Source organism: Musa acuminata, chromosome BXJ1-4 (genome assembly GCF_036884655.1).
Source record: "Musa acuminata AAA Group cultivar baxijiao chromosome BXJ1-4, Cavendish_Baxijiao_AAA, whole genome shotgun sequence".
Classification (NCBI taxonomy): domain Eukaryota; kingdom Viridiplantae; phylum Streptophyta; class Magnoliopsida; order Zingiberales; family Musaceae; genus Musa; species Musa acuminata.
The window spans coordinates 5,990,199-6,007,887 of NC_088330.1; the positions used below are offsets into that span (position 1 = coordinate 5,990,199).

The 17,689-nt window shown below is 42.0% G+C and overlaps 3 protein-coding genes across 3 annotated transcripts; all 3 read right to left on the reverse strand.

Annotated features, from left to right (window-relative positions):
• Positions 1 to 2,176: 2,176 nt before the first annotated feature.
• On the reverse strand, positions 2,177 to 6,256 carry LOC135643769 (receptor kinase-like protein Xa21). Its single transcript, XM_065161111.1, has 2 exons — positions 4,924 to 6,256; positions 2,177 to 4,032 (listed from the first exon to the last, which is right to left on the reverse strand). Exons 1-2 carry the CDS (start codon positions 6,239 to 6,241, stop codon positions 3,143 to 3,145), a joined length of 2,208 nt encoding a protein of 735 aa, XP_065017183.1. The 5' UTR covers positions 6,242 to 6,256; the 3' UTR covers positions 2,177 to 3,142.
• A 2,172-nt stretch (positions 6,257 to 8,428) lies between these two features.
• On the reverse strand, positions 8,429 to 12,166 carry LOC103980876 (putative receptor-like protein kinase At3g47110). The gene is made up of 3 exons (XM_009397399.3): positions 10,858 to 12,166; positions 9,016 to 10,476; positions 8,429 to 8,894 (listed from the first exon to the last, which is right to left on the reverse strand). The coding sequence occupies exons 1-3, from the start codon at positions 12,125 to 12,127 to the stop codon at positions 8,506 to 8,508; spliced, it is 3,120 nt and encodes a 1,039-aa protein (XP_009395674.2). The 5' UTR covers positions 12,128 to 12,166; the 3' UTR covers positions 8,429 to 8,505.
• A 3,117-nt stretch (positions 12,167 to 15,283) lies between these two features.
• LOC135672356 (non-specific lipid transfer protein GPI-anchored 5-like) lies at positions 15,284 to 16,192 on the reverse strand. The gene is made up of 3 exons (XM_065180822.1): positions 15,789 to 16,192; positions 15,653 to 15,700; positions 15,284 to 15,572 (listed from the first exon to the last, which is right to left on the reverse strand). The coding sequence occupies exons 1-3, from the start codon at positions 16,117 to 16,119 to the stop codon at positions 15,439 to 15,441; spliced, it is 513 nt and encodes a 170-aa protein (XP_065036894.1). The 5' UTR covers positions 16,120 to 16,192; the 3' UTR covers positions 15,284 to 15,438.
• Positions 16,193 to 17,689: the final 1,497 nt, after the last annotated feature.

A 17,689-nucleotide genomic window follows, 5' to 3' on the forward strand; every position in this document is an offset into this window, starting at 1 on the left:
TTATTGTCTATAAATTTATTAAGCTGACCACGTTACTGATAACCGCTGAACGAGCACTATTATTGTCTATAAATTCATTAAGCTAGAAATTCATTAAGCTGACCACGTTACTGATAACCGCTGAACGAGCAATTACTCCCCAGCTTCAAAAATGAAACCTAGGTAGGGGCATCTTCGGGGAGTAGCCCGCTTGCTTCTTAATAAACTTCCTGGCACATACATTAAGGAAGCCATCGAAAGGTTACTAAAACACCAGAAACTGATACTACCCGAGCTAATGATAGAGGCAAGAAAACTTTCCGGCCAAGTCCCATTAATTGATCATAACGATATCGTGAAAATGCTGCACGGACCCATATATAAAGGAAAATAAAAAGATTCACCTTTATACTAAATCAGATCGAGCCCGGGATCTTATTGGAAATTGGAAGATCTAGGATAGGCGGCCAACCTCCTGGAAAAAGCAATGTGACCCTATTCATTTCTGCTGCGGGGTGCAACCAGAGATAATGTAACATCCCATTAGTTTCACATCGGAAGTGGGGAATATACATGATTAGCTTATAAGGGCCTGATGAGTGTATTATGTTACCTCCCGCTTAAGCATTTTGGTCCGTGGTTGCAAGGATCAAAATAAAGTTATTGGCCAGTTGACTCATCAGACCCAGGTCATGACACTATTCATTTCTACTGCGGGGTGCAACCAGGGATAATGTAACATCCCATTAGTCCCACATCGGAAGTAGGGAATATGCATGATTAGCTTATAAGGGCCTGATGAGTGTATTATATTATCTCCCGCTTAAGTATTTTGGTCCGTGGTTGCAAGGACCAAAATAGAGTTATTGGCCAATTGGCTCATCAGATCCGGGTCATGACACTATTCATTTTTGCTGCGGGGTGCAACCAGGGATAATGTAACATCCCATTAGTCCCATATCGGAAGTGGAGAATATGCATGATTAGCTTATAAGGGCCTGATGAGTGTACCATGTTACCTCCCGCTTAAGCATTTTGGTCCGTGGTTGCAAAGACCAAAATAGAATTATTGGCCAGTTGGCTCATCAGACCCGGGTCATGACACTATTCATTTCTGCTGCGTGGTGCAACCAGTCATTTACACTCCCATTAGGCATGTACTCAGTGTCACCAGGCAAGAAGGCACCATCATTTCTGATTTATGCTAGAGCAAGTTGGTTAAGATCTCAGTGACACTTTGGTGTCATTCTTCCTTGAGTTTCACATTCTGCTTTCAGACTTTGAATTCCCCCGAGTTGTTCAGTTTTGAATACCTTAACAGCAACATGGTTCGGATCATTGCCCATGGTTCCTCTGCGTGCTTGACCAAAACTTCCCTAGCCAATAATATTAGATGAGCAGGTTCCATCAGTTGCTCTTAATATGTTGCAGTGAGAAGTGGATTGTTAAAGTTACTATATAAATAGAATCTTATATCCTTTGATTTGATCGTCATATATTTTCGATTCTTACTAAATAAGAGTGATATGATCCCTGGATTTCTTAATTTATGAGATTGATTCGATTCTCTTTCATCGTAGAAAGACAGTCATGAAGTGTTCAAAATTAGAATTAAAAAAAAAGTTACAGACTTCTTCCTCCATTTCACTTTTAACATGGAATCAGAGTTTTTGTTCTACTCATGTGGCGCTCTTCATCAGCCATCTTCCTCCCATTTCCTCTGGGTCGAAGTTGCCCTGATCTTCCTAATGCGTGGTCTTCCTTAAGCTGCGACACTTCTAGCTTGTGGCGACCTGCTCCGCTTTTCGATAGAAATCTAACCTCACGTGAACAAATCCACTTTTCGGAGGTTTCTCCGGACGACGATCAACCTCAAAAGGTTGTCGTCGCCCTCGCATGTCGTCTTAGCGTACAAAGTAGGATGTCTTCACCGTAGCCAAATCCTTGTATCGACTCCACCACTACCACAAAACTCCTCGCCTTCCCCCATCGCAACGCTCATAGGCTTCTGTTGCCGCTTGTACTGGTGGGACCTAGTTTGCATATATGTATAATGTCTTCTCTGCCTAAGGCTTCTTGTCATACCTTTGCATCAAATCAGTATAGAGACTTTATTTCTGAAAGAAAGTATAGAGACTAGAATGCTAAATATAACTAATTATAGAGGCTAATATGGAATTAGCCCTCAACCCCTCTGGGTCGCACTCAAATGAACTTCCTTCTTGGATCTCGTGACTGGGTCCCACTCAACTCTTCCTCCCAGTCAAGCACAACCGAGATCTGGATCCTTCGTCACTGAGCATAGCTACTGCAGCCTTGCCCGCCACCAAGCTCTAGTTCAAGTACCTCCTGGTTCTACTCGCCTTGGCTCCATCGCTTTTCCTGCTCCTCTACTGCGAGTGGCAGCGGGAAGCTCTCTGTTTCCTACCCGCTTGTTCTTCCCGCCCGCCACCATCCTCCACCATCCGTTTCGGGTGCCTCAAGTAGACTCCTCTACTCATCCATGGTGAGTTCATCATCGCAGAGTTTGCCTGCTTGTCGTGGCCCCACCGTTTTTCCTCCTCCATTGCGAGTGGTAGAAGCTCCTGGTTCGAGTTCAACGGGTTTGTCGTCGCTTTTCATCTTCCCATCTGCTCATCGAGTTTGTCGACGTTGACACTTGGTTGAGTCCCGCTCAGGCGGACTTCCTTCTCAGATCTCTTGGCTGGGTCCCACTCAACTCTTCCTCCCAGTTGAGCATAGCTGAGATCTGGATCCTTATTGTTGAGTATAGCCGAGATCTGAATCCTTCTCGTTGAGCACAACCCTCTGTCTCCGTTGGAGCACAACTGAGATCTAGATTCTTCGTCGCTAAGCATAGTCGAGATTTGGATCCTCCATCGTTGAGCACAGTTGAGATCCAAATCCTCCGTCGCTGCGTACCACAAACGCTGCCACTCCTTATGGTCTCTGATCCTGTGATAGATAACCTGATCGATCTGGTCCTCGTCTTCCCATATCCTCACCGCAATTTAACTACTTACATTCAAAACTTGAGCTGGTTTCTACTAAATCATCTTTTAAGTTTGTAGTGGCGTGTTAAAAGCTACTACATAAAAGGGATCTATATCCCTTGATATGATCGTCATTTATTTTACATGTACCCAGAATTAGATCGATAAAGTTACATACTTCTTCCTCCTGGTCTCACTTCTAAGATGGATGTCTGTCTTTTAGATGGGCCTGCAGGCATGTAGATCCTCGTTCTTTGCTTGCAGACCAGGTAAGAAGCTTTACCTAGAGACGGGACAAGTAGTGACACAATAAACACAAATGAGATGAGTGATCTAACTGCAGGAAACCCACACTTCTTTCCCAGAACAAGTCTGGAACATGGCTGCAAATGTAACTCTTGGATTCCTCCACACAGCTTATCATTCCCAGCGACTGAGTACAAATTGGCGTTCTTGAAACCCCCTTGGTCTGGCACTTGGCCTTGGAGATCGTTTAACGAAAGATTAAGAAACTTCATGTGTTGGAGTCGCTCGAAGGTCAGTGGGATGGGTCCTGATAAATGATTGCCGGAGAGATCCAACACTTGTATGCCGCCTAGACTACCTAGAGAGTCTGGAATTGTTCCTTGAAGGTGGTTCCTTTGCAGGTAGAGGTACTGCAAGACTTGGCATTCTCCTAAGGTGCTTGGAATTTCCCCAGATAGTCTGTTATCTGATATATCCAACACTTGAAGATTCTTCAAGCTTCCAAATTCTGATGGTAAAGGCCCTGTCAACAAGTTATGCGACAAGTTGAGGTATCGAGTCAAGGAGGAAAGCTCCGCTAGTTCTTTAGGAATGCTGCCCTCAAGCTCGTTGAATGACAAATCACACACTGTCAACCGTTGCAGGTTGTGAAAGCTCTTGGGAATCTCTCCCTGCAAGCTGTTATCGTTCAAGTATAGTCTTTCCAGCTGGGTAAGGTTGCCAACAGTGGACGGAAGAACTCCCGACAATCGATTACCGTTCAGGGACAAGATGTGCAGATTCTGAAGCTTGCCAATGGCTGCAGGAATGTCACCTGTGAAGAATGATAAATAAGAGCTTGGCGGGTGATACGAAGCATGACTATAGATAAAACAACCAAGAATTTTAGTGTCTACCAGAATCACATGCTGTTCTAAAAGCTAAATACTCTTATAGAAAATGGCAGTGTTTAGCTCATTCAGTTTGATGAGGATAATAACTGCGATAAGACTCACATGACGCTAGCCATCCCACATAACGTCTCACAGCGTCGTCAGGTCAACGCAGATCGGAACGTCAACCGAGGCACATTAACACCTTGCTCAAGCTCGATCCCTCATGTCACGCTAACGGCAATGTCATATGCTACCAGAAGTACGATCCTACTCCCCGCGGACAGGCACATCATGCAATGGTAACTCTTACTATAAATACCCTCCCATTCCGAACGAAGGAGAGAGAGGGAGAGACACAAAAAGACTTCTCCATCTGAACCTCCCTTTCACACTAACTAACTTGATCGTCGGAGGGGTCGGGCCGAGCACCCCGACCTAGCCTTTGTGCAGGTGCGAAGCCAAAGGTCCCCATCGGACGTGCAAGCGAGGAGCTCTTGCCCGGAGGAAACGACGACCCCGTCCCGATCGGACCACCGCAAGTGGCCACCTCAGTAGCCTCGAGGAACCCCCTAGGACGATCTTCGTCATCCGGACCCGAACCGAGCTGCGTCGGTTCCGAGGCGACGGTTCAAGGTTGTTCACCACAACACAGTTCACTTAATATCTACCACAACTAAATACGTTGAACATCTTCGCTGCAAAATAAACTTGAAGAATATGACTGACTAATACCAGCAAATGCTGAGGAATTTATATTTATTTCAAACGAATTAATTCATAAATTGTAGCTCGACCAATCTTAGGAATACAGCGACGCGTTTAAGCAGTACCTGCGAGGGCCATCTGATCCAAGTGAAGCCTGTGGAGGTGGGTGAAACGCCCTATCCCTGCAGGAATACTTCCATGGATCTCATTTCCTCCCAACCCAAGCCATCTCAATTGTGTCGATAGATTGGATATAGCTGCGGGCAGAGTCCCCGCCAGCTTGTTGCATCCCAGATCCAGAGTTCGGAGATTGCTGCAGTTGGCTAAGGAAGCGAGGAACTCCCAGTCCTCTGCTTTCTTTGCTTCCAATCTATTGTCACGAAGACTCAACGAAGAGAGATATCTTAGTCTGCCTATATCCCGAGGCAGAGGGCCACTAAGTCTGTTATATGGCAGAACGATTTCTGTAAGCCTGGAAGCATTTGGCAGTGAGATAGGAAGCGGACCTTCGAGAGTGTTACCAAATGCTTGAAGTACTTGGAGATTGACAAGCGTGTTGCCCATGTCAGGTGGCAGTGTTCCAGAGAGCTGGTTATACCCTACGTACAAGTAGCAGAGGGACGACATGTTAAAAATGTTGGCGGGGATCGCCCCTGTCAGTGAGTTCCCGGTGACAGAGATATGCACTAAGCTTTGGTGTCTTCCTAGACTCGGGGGTATGGTGCCCGTCACTCTGTTTCCGACGAGATCGATGTGAGTCATCGACGAGAGGTTCCCAAGGGAAGCAGGGATTCTCCCGCCGATGTCGTTGTAATGGAGGCTAAGGATTTGGAGCTCGGGGAGTGCACCAAGCTCTGCCGGGATTTCCCCGGCGAGCCTGTTGGAACTTAGACTTATCCGCCACAGGCTGGAGCAGTTGGCGAGGGTGCCAGGAATTCTGCCTTCGAGAGCGTTTCGTCTCAGAAGGAGAGACTCGAGGTGGGACAAACGGCCAAGCTCCGGCGGCAGCTGGCCTTGTAGGCTGTTGAGAGAGAGGTTGAGGCTCCTGAGGAAGGTCAGGTTGCCGATGTCGGGAGATATGGAACCCGTGAGGCCAAGATTGGCCAAGTCCAGGGAAGTCACCCTTCCGGGGTTTTGGCTGTTACCACATGTCACCCCCGGCCACTGGCAGAAGGCAGTGCTGGAGTTGTGGCTGTCCCATGAGGACAAGGAAGCGGAAGGGTGCAAATGAGCCTTGATAGAGAGGAGTGCGGGTAGGTCGTCGGTGTCGCTAGTCATACCGGTGGCGGAAGCAGCTGGCCGCTCCGAGAAAAGGAATGAAAGAATGAGCGCGGAGGAGGCTAACATCCGCAAGGATGATACAAAGGTTCGTAACGAATGGAGAAAGAGGAACATCATCATCGAAATAGGCGGCGGGATTATGGAGTTGCATGCTCGGGCCATATACTTTCTGGTGCGAGGATTGACGCTGTCAGCACGTAAATCGGCACATCACATTTGAATGTAATCGAGAAATCAATTTGACATCAATAATTTTGAAATTATGTTATACTTTTGACACTTTACATTTTATATTTTTTTCTAACTCATATTAACTGATATCAACCACAGAGGTAGTTAACTAAGGATTCTGGACGAATATATATTGAGAATATGCATTACTTGGACATGTAAAATTTCCTATTAAAAAAAGACTCTTGGAAAATATTGTTGCTTTGTCATAAAGCCTTAGGTTGTACGTAACACGAGTTATTAGGTGTCAAGCATATGCTCATTTTTCTTTTTTTTTAAAGAACAATATATTAACTAAATCATCAAAGTCAAAAAAAAAAAAATTGCTAGTTTAAGCTTTAGATGGAGGATCCATCACGATTAAGCTTTACTCATCCCATTTATAGTCTACACCTATACACCTACTAATAAATTCGCCCTTACTCAACTATTTGACAGCTCGATCACGTCTGACGCCATATGTTTTTTGACATATGCTCACTACTGATTACTCTATATTTGAATGTTTCGTGTGTGGTGAGGTTGTAGTGGTAATTGGGCCCCGAGTTCATCTTGTTTTACAAGGAAATGACTTATTTCGGGTTATCCGCAGTCTGCCGGCGCTTGCCCGTCTTCTTTTGTTAGTTTTTGGCCTTTATCGCAATCAGCAAAAGTTTCCAAACATGTTCATGTCGAATGACACCATCAAACAGCAGATCCTTCTGATAAGGCCAAGTTTAAGTAATAGGACTTCCCTAGTTTTCTCCGGAAATATCTCAAATTACCACATGTACATCTAGATGGATTTGGTGCAACTAATCAACACCCAACTACTCGTGGATAATGACGTCTAATATGTTTATATCTAAGATACAACGATTCTTTATTAAGTGATAGTCTTATTATTATTATTATTATTATTATTATTATTATTATTATTATTATTATTGTAACCAAGTCATTAAAAGTGACGCCAGACATCACTATCTCTTACAAATTATTACAAATTAAAAACCGAAGACGGACGACCAAAGTACCGACCGGACATTAAGCAAAGCGGGTCGACGCCTTCCTCCGAATGAATATATTTCAATTACGTCCCTCGGAAGTTGGCGTAGCGCTTTCACGGACATCACTTATGGAGCCCACCAGTGGGTGACGTTGGCGCGACCACGCGCGGTCCGTGAGACGGTGACGAACACGACATTGACCGACAACATTGTTCATATTAATTATTATATTGACCTCAGGCGGCCGTTTATTTTAATGTGTGTTTATATATATATATTTCAATCATGTTATCCTCTTGCAGGATTTTTTGCTCAAGGTCTTATAATAATCTGTCAGTTGAAGTTTTAAACCCTCGGTCTTTTCTTTAGCATAAGGGTTTGGTATCTTCCCATCAAATTAGGTATTTAAATTATTTTAGGTTAGCGTGACTTTTACGCTAATGGGTTTGGTATGTGAAAGGTACGTAATTGTTTTTATGTTAAAGTTAAAATTATAAAAGATGATGATTAATTCAGATGATAAAGATTTTGACAGATACATCTATCAAATATAACTAAGTGATTCGATATTCATCCCTATATATGTATACTTATAGAAGTTGAACATTTATATTTAATCAATTAACTGTAATTTAACCGCAGCTGAGGCATCAATTTGACATTAATAATCTTTGAAGATATATTATAGTTTTTTCGATTCAAATTAATTAATACCAACCATAGATATTAAGTTTCATTTTGAATGGATATATGCGACGAATCTTAATTTTTAAAAGAGCATTTATGTCATGTTAGAACTCTAACGATAAGTAATGTAAGTGTATTCAACATGGTGTAATAATCAATGCTCTAAGCAGAGTCATTGCTTAGATGCTCCTCTTGTTTTCATAGAAGAAAGACGTATTGGGGTTATCCGCAGTCTACCTTCACTCACACGTCTTCAGATAGATTTCCCTGCTTGTGCACCATTTTTTGAGGGATAGAGAAAGAGCTCATTGCTTGATAATTATTGATATACCAAATTAATTTTTTTTTAAATATCATATCGATAATTACATTTTTCTGGAAATATATATATGCTTGAATTTATCTATATTAATTAATCAAACCATGATTCGATATCATTTATGCATGGATAGTCTTTCCACATATTTACACGTTATTTGCACTGCACATATTTACACGTTAGCTACTGTCACCAAATATTTACATGTCGGCTCCTCTCCTATTCTCCGCTAGGGTTCCTTCAACAAGTATCCTCCTCGCAACATGCAACGTTTTGATCACGTCTTCCATCTCCATTCTGGCAGTCGCCGATTCGTTTGAGCATGAGAGGCCAACTTTGATCACCGAAAGCAGACATTTATGGATCCCCTTATCCACGTTAGCCTTTCCATCTTGTTCATACAACAGCAACGATGGGTCGACTATATCAAATATCTGTGCTGGATAAACCATTTTCACGTAACGATGAAGGTTTTCTCCATCCTTAAAATGGGAATCTGTGGGTCTTCTTCCGCTGAACATCTCCAGCACAAGTACTCCATAACTGTAGACATCCCCTTTAGTGGAGACCGTCCCGCCCAAGCCGTACTCTACAATCATAAGTACAACCAAAGACAAGAATTTTGATGCCGCTGACAAAAAAATGCTACCGAAGGAGTTTACGAACAACGAATGAGTTAAAGAAAAAGAGTATGAGATCGAGTAAATGACCTGGAGCGACATATCCAATGGATCCTTTTAACCGAGAGATGCGACTTATCTCCTTAGCAAGATCACCGGAGGTCGTCTCTTTCAGCAACTCTGCAGATCCAAAGTCACACAAATGAGCAACCATATCATTGTCAAGAAGCACATTGCTTGGCTTCAGATCACAATGAACAATGGTTGTCCCACTATAGTGATGCAGATAGTCCAAAGCAGAAGCCACATCGATTGCTATGTTCAGTCTCTGGAGGAGAGTTAAGGCGCTCGATGCATCACCATTCATGTCTGCTCCGGGATGCAACCAGTCATTTAAACTCCCATTGGGCATGTACGCAGTAACGATAGCCAAGAAGGCATCGCCCTTGTGATCTGCGCCAGAGCAGACTGTTAAGATCTTGTTGACATTTCGATGTCTGATTGCTCCTAAAGTTTCACATTCTGCTTTAAAGCTCTGAAAGGCCCCGACTTGTACAGTGTCGAACACCTTAACAGCAACGTCGATCGAATCGTAGCTCATGGTTCCCCTGTACACTTGACCAAAGCTTCCCCGGCCTATGATATTGGATGGGGAGAATCCACCAGTTGCTCTGTATATCTCGCTGTAAGAAGCAATTGGATACTGTCTTTTAGATTGTACTACAGGCATGCACTTCCTTGTTCTTTGCCTGTGGAGCAGGTATGAAGCTGCAGCTAGAAACAATACAAATAGTGTCACCGTAATAACAATTGAGACGAGTGACCTAACTGCAGGAGACCCGTCCTTCTTCCCCGGAACGTGACGGGGACATGGCTGCAAATGCAACGCTTGGATTCCTCCACACAGCTTATTGTTTCCGGTGACCGAGTAAACATTGGCGTTCCTGAAAACCCCTTCATTTGGCACTTGGCCTTGGAGATCGTTGAATGAAAGATTAAGGAACCTGACGTGTTCGAGTCGCTCGAAGGACAGCGGGATGTGTCCTGATAAGTTGTTGCAGGAGAGATCTATCACTTGGATGCCGGTGAGACTACCGAGCGAGTCTGGAATTGCTCCTTCAAGGTGGTTTCCTTGCAGGTAGAGGTACTGCAAGACTTGGCATTCTCCTATGGTGCTTGGAATTTCCCCAGATAGTCTGTTCTTTGATATATCCAAGGCTTCAAGATTCTTCAAGCTGCCAACTCCTGCTGGCAGAGGCCCCGTGAACAAGTTCCGTGACAAGTTGAGGTATCGAGTCAAAGAGGTCAGCTCTGTAAGTTCTTCAGGAATGCGGCCCTCGAGCTTGTTGAATGATAAATCACACACAGTCAACTGTCGCAGGTTTCCGAAGCTCTTGGGAATCTCTCCCTGCAAGCCATTGCCGTTCAAGTAGAGGTTTTCGAGCTGGGTAAGGTTGCCAACAGCGGATGGAAGAACTCCCGATAGTTGATTATCGTCCAAGGACAAGACGTGCAGATTCCGTAACTTGCCAACGGCTGCAGGGACGTGACCTGGGAAGATGCATGCATGCGAGATGCAAAGAGAAAGTATAGTTTCATAACGTTAAGGATAAAGAGAGTCTAATTATACATATTATATTTAACTTAAACTTAAGCTGTTGAATCAAATTAGTGTTTGTTAACTATTGACTCAGACCCATGAAATTTTGACACGGATGATATAAAGAATCAAGAATTGTGATGATACAGTTCTGCAAGGTCAGATATACAAAATCCATAATAATTCTTTTAGGGATATCATCATAAATTTAATATACAAAAATTTTATGCAGGTATCTTCATGAATCTAACCACGTAAATCTATCATGAGCCAACTTCTTCATGAATCTGAGTTCCACTGGTCTCAGGACTACTGCGCGTTCGAAACAGTACCTGTGAGAGCCATCTGATCCAAGTGAAGTCTTTCGAGGTGGATGAAGCGCCCTATCCCCTCGGGAATACTTCCATGTACCTCGTTTCCTCCCAAACCAAGCCATGTAAGTTGTGTCGATAGATTGACTATCGTGCTTGGCAATGGCCCCTCCAGCTTGTTATATTCCAGGTCCAGGGTTTTCAGATTGCTGCAGTTGGCTAAGGAAGTGAAGAACTCCCAGTCCTCAGCTTTCCTAGCTTCTAATTCGTTGGCACGCAGATTCAGCGAAGATAGATATCTTAGTTTGCCTATATCCGGAGGCAGAGGTCCACTAAGTCTGTTATATGGCAGAACGATTTGTCTAAGCATAGAAGCATTTGGCAATGAGATAGGAAGTGGACCTTCAAGAATGTTACCAAATGCTTGAAGTACTTCAAGACTGACAAGCGTGTTGCCCATATCAGGTGGCAGTGTTCCAGAGAGTTGGTTATACCCTACGTACAAGTAGCAGAGGGACGACATGTTAAAAATGGAGACGGGGATCGCCCCTGTCAACGAGTTCCTGGTGACAGAGATGTGCACTAAGCTTTGGAGTTTTCCTAGACTCGGTGGTATGGTGCCTGCCAGTCTGTTTCCCACGAGATCGATGTGAGTTATCGACGAGAGGTTCCCCAGGGAGGCAGGGATTCTCCCGCTGAGGTCGTTGTCATGGAGGCTAAGGATTTGGAGCTTGGGAAGCGCACCAAACTCTGCCGGGATTTCCCCGGCGAGTCTGTTGGAACCTAGGCTTATACGCCACAGGTTGGAGCAGTTGGCGAGGGTGACAGGAATTCTGCCTTCAAGAGCGTTTTGGCTCAGAACGAGCAACTCTAAGTGTGACAAACGGCCGAGCTCCGGCGGAAGCTGGCCCTGCAGGTTGTTGAAGGAGAGGTTGAGACTCCGGAGGAAGGTCAGGTTGCCTATGTCGGAAGATACGGAGCCTGTGAGGCCCAGATTGGCTAGGTTTAGTGCGGTCACCCTTCCGGGGTTGTTGCTACTACCGCATGTCACACCCGGCCACTGGCAGAAGGGGACGCTGGAGTTGTGACTGTCCCATGAGGACAAGGAAGTGAAAGGGTTTAAATGAGCCCTGATGGAGAGGAGAGCGGATACGTCGGAGGTGTCACTGGTTATACCGGTGGCAGAAGCAGCTGGCTCCGACAAAAGGAATGCGACGATGAGCGCGGATGTTAAAGTTAACAACCACGAAGGTGATCCAAAAATTATGAAGGGATCGAAAAAGAAAGACATTTAATGGAAGTTTGAGGCTCCACGGAGAAAGCAAGTGAATCTACGAATAGATTCGTTGAATGCTGTTCGAAAGAGGTGTGATATATGTACTTATACGACTCCATTGCAGTCACAACTCCTCTTGACATTGACTCGTGGAACACTCTTGGGCAGATTTTTTAGAAAAATTATTATTTTTCACACAGTGACGTTTTTTTTCCTTTATTTCATCTCATGAAGTCTTGTCATTCCCCATCATCGCCCCCTAGAGGGACGGTAGAGCATCGTGATGCGGTGGCGATAGGATAATGCAGTGGACAAAGTAATCTTATTTTTTAAAAACATAAAATAAAAAAGAATGCACCGTTAGAAATAAAAAATAGTTTTATTAAAAAAAATGAATTCACCCCATACTAAGCAATGACATCAGATACTATTAGAAGACTGTTGACTAGACTAAGCGTTGTATATGATTCTAGATAGTCAGGTCAATGATAGTAGGTCAACGTTAAAAAGTACCAGTGACATCATACTATTGTTAAGAAAAGTGAAAATAAAAGACTCAATCCAACTTAGCGACTTGATGTCACGTTAGATAAGGGTAGGCCAACGTTGTGAAAATGTCCTTGGTAATATGGTATTGTCACTGTATAGAAAATTATGGTTCGGGCACCACTTTCGCATACCTCATTTTATACAACTGAACTGTCGACATAAAACATCATCGATATTAATTTTCTCTCATATATATATATATATATATATATAAACTTTTTTTTTACAATTGATCATTTTTCTCGTAATAGTCACAGTCCTCCATCGCACATCCTCCCAACTAGCCCCATGCTTGGTCATGCCTTTGCCCCCACCCACCACTCCCTTCCATCCTTGCGCTTGGTAGCCCCATTCGTAGACTCCCCGCTTGCAGTTGATTGCGAGTCTCTAGCTACCCTCCTCTCCTCTCCTAACCATCTATATCTCCATTTCTAACTTGAAAAATAATTTAACTATTACATTATATCCCGTGTTCGCTTGTACCTCAACATGTGAGTTTGTAGACAATATCGATTACCCCCTAATTTATATATGTCTTTACGCATAAGTTAGTAATATTAACTATCATTTCCTCTTCTATGATTACTTATGCTTCCATATTGAAGTTGGTAGGCAATGTCGGTCGCCCTCCTCCCTTCCTCTAATTACCTTAGTCTCTATATGCGAGTTAACAATGTTGACAATCTCCTTCCCTCCCCTGGCCACTTACATTTCCATACAAAGATCGTAGCCCATCATAACGAGGGTCGATGAGCTAAGTGGCATAGCATGGATGAAAAGAATTTTAAAGTTACAAGAGTAAAATGCTCTTGTTACTTAACCATTAGGTCAAAATGTTCAAATTAATTTGATCATATAATTCTTTATGAAGGGACATTATTCATCGTCATAACGAGAACATAAGACCCAAAAGCTTAAATTATTGAGAAAAAAAAAGTAATGTGTAAAATTCTAATATTTTGATTAGATTTGATATTTGAAATTGAATAAGTACATTGTTAAAGTCAAAATTAAAGACAAAAAATATTAATATTAATTAAGCTTCAAAATAAGTCAAGATACAAATTTTAAACAAACGATCTATTTTGACACAATGATAATTTTTTTATAGGATGACAAATAATTCAAAACTTAAATTGTTATAAAAGACCTAATATTAAACTATAACAGAGAAAGAGATACATTATGTAGAAATATTATTATACACCCGCACTTAGTTAGGAAGGAGATGTCCATAATTTCTCACACAAACTCAAAACATGTCTTCAAACCCAACCTGAATACTTATTTTTCTGCTTAACTTTTTTTAAAAAATAACTAAAAATATAAAAAGCCTAATTTGAACTTGTTAGATAAACTCCATTTCATGTAGATTTTATTATACTTAAATCCAAATGTACGTACCACCTATGTACTAATTTAATATATATATCTTGTTAAGCCAAGTTTTTCAACATGTGGAGATAGTTTGCATTAATTCCATATATGAAGAAGCAATAATGTATTGTATATTAGCCATACGCATCTTGATCATACACATAAATGCTTGTTGGTTGGAAGATGATATTAATAATCACCATAACTATGAAATTATGTATCATGGTTGCAATGGCAACTATCTCAGAGTGATGCGTCTCGATATACGGATGGTTTAAATTGATGGATCTCACCATCAACCATCACAAGATGTAGGAGCAAATTGTATTATTAGATATTTTGTTAGTAAATTGAGGCTTATGTCGAGAATCTTATTCGTATTTTGAACAGGAAAGGAAAAAAATCTCCTTGCAAACTTCTAAATTTAGTTAGGAATATTTTATACATGCTTGACTCTTTTTCTAATTACAAATCATCATATATTTTTAGAAAAAGAAATAAATGTCCCAATTGGTTGACAAATTTTGTTAGGACCATTGAATCTTTTTTTTAGATGTAATTGGTCTTAACGACTCTGTTGTGGTAAACAACCTTGAGCCGTGGCCTCGGGACCGACGCGGCTCGGTTCGGGTCCAGATGACGGGGATCTCCCTGGGTGTTTTTCGAGGCTGCTGAGGTGGCCGTTCGCGGTGGTCCGATCGGGACGGGGTCGTCGTTTCCTCCGGACGAGAACTCCTCGCCTGCGCGCCCGGTGGGGACCTTCGGCTTCGCACCTACACAAAGGGCGGGTTGGGGTGCTTAGCCCGACTCCTCCGACGATCAAGTCAGATGATGTGAAGAGGGTTTTAGATGAAGAAGTCTTTTTGTGTGTCCTCTTTTTCCCTCTCCTTTCAGAGTGTGTCCTCTTTTTCCCTCTCCTTTCAGGGAAGCTTATTGTTTCCCAATGTACCCGCTTGCAGGGGGCAAGCTGATAACGTCTGATATTGGTGCTGGCGTCGTGTGAAGAACCGAGCTTGCGCAGGCATTAATGCGTCTCGACCAGCGTTCTGGTTCGTTTGACCAAGTGTTGTCGCGTCGATCGAGGCATGATACGTCATCTGACGTCAGCCGAATCTTATCTTAATTACTATACTCCTTATTTTTGTGCTAATATTCAAATACAATATATTCCTTAAGATAAGCATACCATATGCTTTGTAAAACAATAATATAAATGGATAGAAACAAATATTATAAAGATGCATGTTCTGTCATAGGTGTCACGTAAGCAATTTGATTCACGGCTACATCTCTAAATAGCCTCAGCGGAGACAAACATTATTGAACGCCAGAAGAAAAAGAATACAAGCCCACTCATACACCATCCGATAACCGTATACATATACCAAAAAGCTGCAGCCTTAGACGCTGACGAGAGATGTGAAAGGATATGCCCCGATCGCGACCAGAGAGAGCAGAAGCGCAAGAGGTACTCCTGCAGAGGCTCCATCTGATGAGTCTGTGCTTGTTGCAGGGTTACTTTTTGATCCAACACCTGCACATAAAGCACTTTGAAACTGGCACCCTTGTACTGAAACTTGAAAGGGAGATGCATGGCAAAGATCACTCTCATACCTGAAGGTGATGTGGATGGTGTTGCTGGGGATGCACTCGGTCCACTTACTGCTCTCGGTTCATGCCATGCCATAAACGAGATTAGGTAACTTCATTGAAAATTGCAAGACGAGGAGTAATGGAGCTCGATGCTTACCATTGCACTGGCTGAGGGGGATTTGAACCTTGCAGGCACTGGGAAGAGCGAGCGCCTGAGTCTGGTTCACGGTGATTCCGAGCGAGGAAGCCGATGAAGCTCCAGAACTGATGATGGTGCAAATGCATTGCGGCTCTGATTGCACTACGGAGGAGAGCTGCGAACAGCATGAACTGGAGGGGGTGGAAGCGTTGCCTGTGATGTAGTCCAAACACGGCGACAAGCTCATGATGGCCGACGAGCACGAGCTGGACTGGGCGCTTGCACCTGCCAATAGCACGGCTGCCATTGCCGCAACTAGGATTGCTTGAATGCTTCTGGTATCAGCCATTCTATGACGACCTTAACTTGCCCGGATGATTGAAGAGAGAAGGTGGAGTGAACGCTTTGCCTGGAAGATTGAAGAGTTCAGGGTTTTATCTAGTGAAGATGGGAGATTGGAGTATGATTGGTGTAGGTGACCAACTCTTCCTACTCTTCAACCAACCTTCATATAATTGCTTGGATCCGCACGAGGAAGGATCATGTTTGATGACTACATTACGGAGTGATCAACCTAACTCAACCTGCTACAAACTCTTTCAAAATGTCATTTTGTGAATGATTTAGCGTCTGCTTTACTACATGCGTGCGACTGAGGGAGAAGCTACAGCAAACCGGCTTTATATATATATATATATATATATATATATATACCTTTAACTAAGTAGAATATAACATACCAACACATGTAATGAAAAAGAACCCCTTTAATAGCAGTAATATTCTGATTGCCTGTGAATTTGGTTTATTATTTCTAGAAACTTGAAATGTAACATATTACTTCCATAAACTATGAAATTAAACTGAAGGATACACGCCCACAAATATATTAGAAAAGTATACGAATGTTATCTAATTAGGTTAAACTGACCTAAGTCTTTCGCTCACTATGTTGTCAGTAATAGTGATTGATGAATCTGTTTAAGTTAAATGTTCTGAATATGATTTGCAAAAAATATTTGAAGCATCTAAAATATTAAGTGTGATCAGTAGAACGACCTATTAATTTATCAGACTTGACTTTTCTTAGAGTAAGTGCTATACTTACTCCTATCTAATTAATCTTGCTTGTGCCAACTAAAAGTTACGTCATCTAAATAATGTTGCTCCCTAATTTCTCCCTTCTCTAAATTTTGGTATTAGCCCGTCGAAGGTTTGTTGAATTGACTTTGACTTGCTACTTTATCAATTTATCGTCACTCGAATATTATTAAACTAAATCAAATTAATTATAAATTATATATTTTATACTTAATTATATTTAGTATTTCGATCCTTATATTTTAAAAAATTATATTATGATCTATAAACTTATAAAAATAAAATATTTAATCTAATTTCTTCTAAATTAAAATGAGATAGAATCAGCTCGCTTAGTAATAAATTCTATAATATTTTCGTTAGTATAATGGATGATATGAGGAGAAATGAAATTGAATATTTTATTTTTATAAGTAAAAAAATCTCAATGTAATTTTTAAAAATATGAGAACTGAAATTCTAAAGATAATTAATTATAAGGAGCTCAACAGTATACATTTATTGTAAGCTTATATTAGTATGATACTCAAAAATTATATATATATATATATATATATATATATATAGCCAAGTATTAAGGTGAATATCCAACTAATTCCACATCGGATATGATCTAAGCATTGATACGAGGCATAACATATAGATAATCACTCATACGTGACACCCATTCGGTCAGCATGTCAAACAGAACCTGATTCCATAAGATTGATGACGTAGTACCGATAAGGATTAATTCATCTCGATTCTATAAGATCTGTTGCGTGGAATTAACATACTGACTCGATAAGATCATTGCTCCGTAACCATTGTCCAAATAA

Bases quoted from the DNA above. Each gene is read 5' to 3' on its own strand.
- LOC135643769 (XM_065161111.1), bottom strand. From the start codon at position 6,241: ATGGCCCGAGCATGCAACTCCATAATCCCGCCGCCTATTTCGATGATG. The intron at 4,033-4,923 runs GTACTGCTTAAA...CATTCTTCACAG, and splicing joins GGATCAGATGGCCCTCGCAG to GTGACATTCCTGCAGCCATT.
- LOC103980876 (XM_009397399.3), bottom strand. From the start codon at position 12,127: ATGTCTTTCTTTTTCGATCCCTTCATAATTTTTGGATCACCTTCGTGG. The intron at 10,477-10,857 runs GTACTGTTTCGA...GCATCTTCCCAG, and splicing joins GGATCAGATGGCTCTCACAG to GTCACGTCCCTGCAGCCGTT. The intron at 8,895-9,015 runs GTCATTTACTCG...TTATGATTGTAG, and splicing joins CATTGGATATGTCGCTCCAG to AGTACGGCTTGGGCGGGACG.
- LOC135672356 (XM_065180822.1), bottom strand. From the start codon at position 16,119: ATGGCTGATACCAGAAGCATTCAAGCAATCCTAGTTGCGGCAATGGCA. The intron at 15,701-15,788 runs GTAAGCATCGAG...AACCGAGAGCAG, and splicing joins CCCCCTCAGCCAGTGCAATG to TAAGTGGACCGAGTGCATCC. The intron at 15,573-15,652 runs GTATGAGAGTGA...CTTTATGTGCAG, and splicing joins ACCATCCACATCACCTTCAG to GTGTTGGATCAAAAAGTAAC.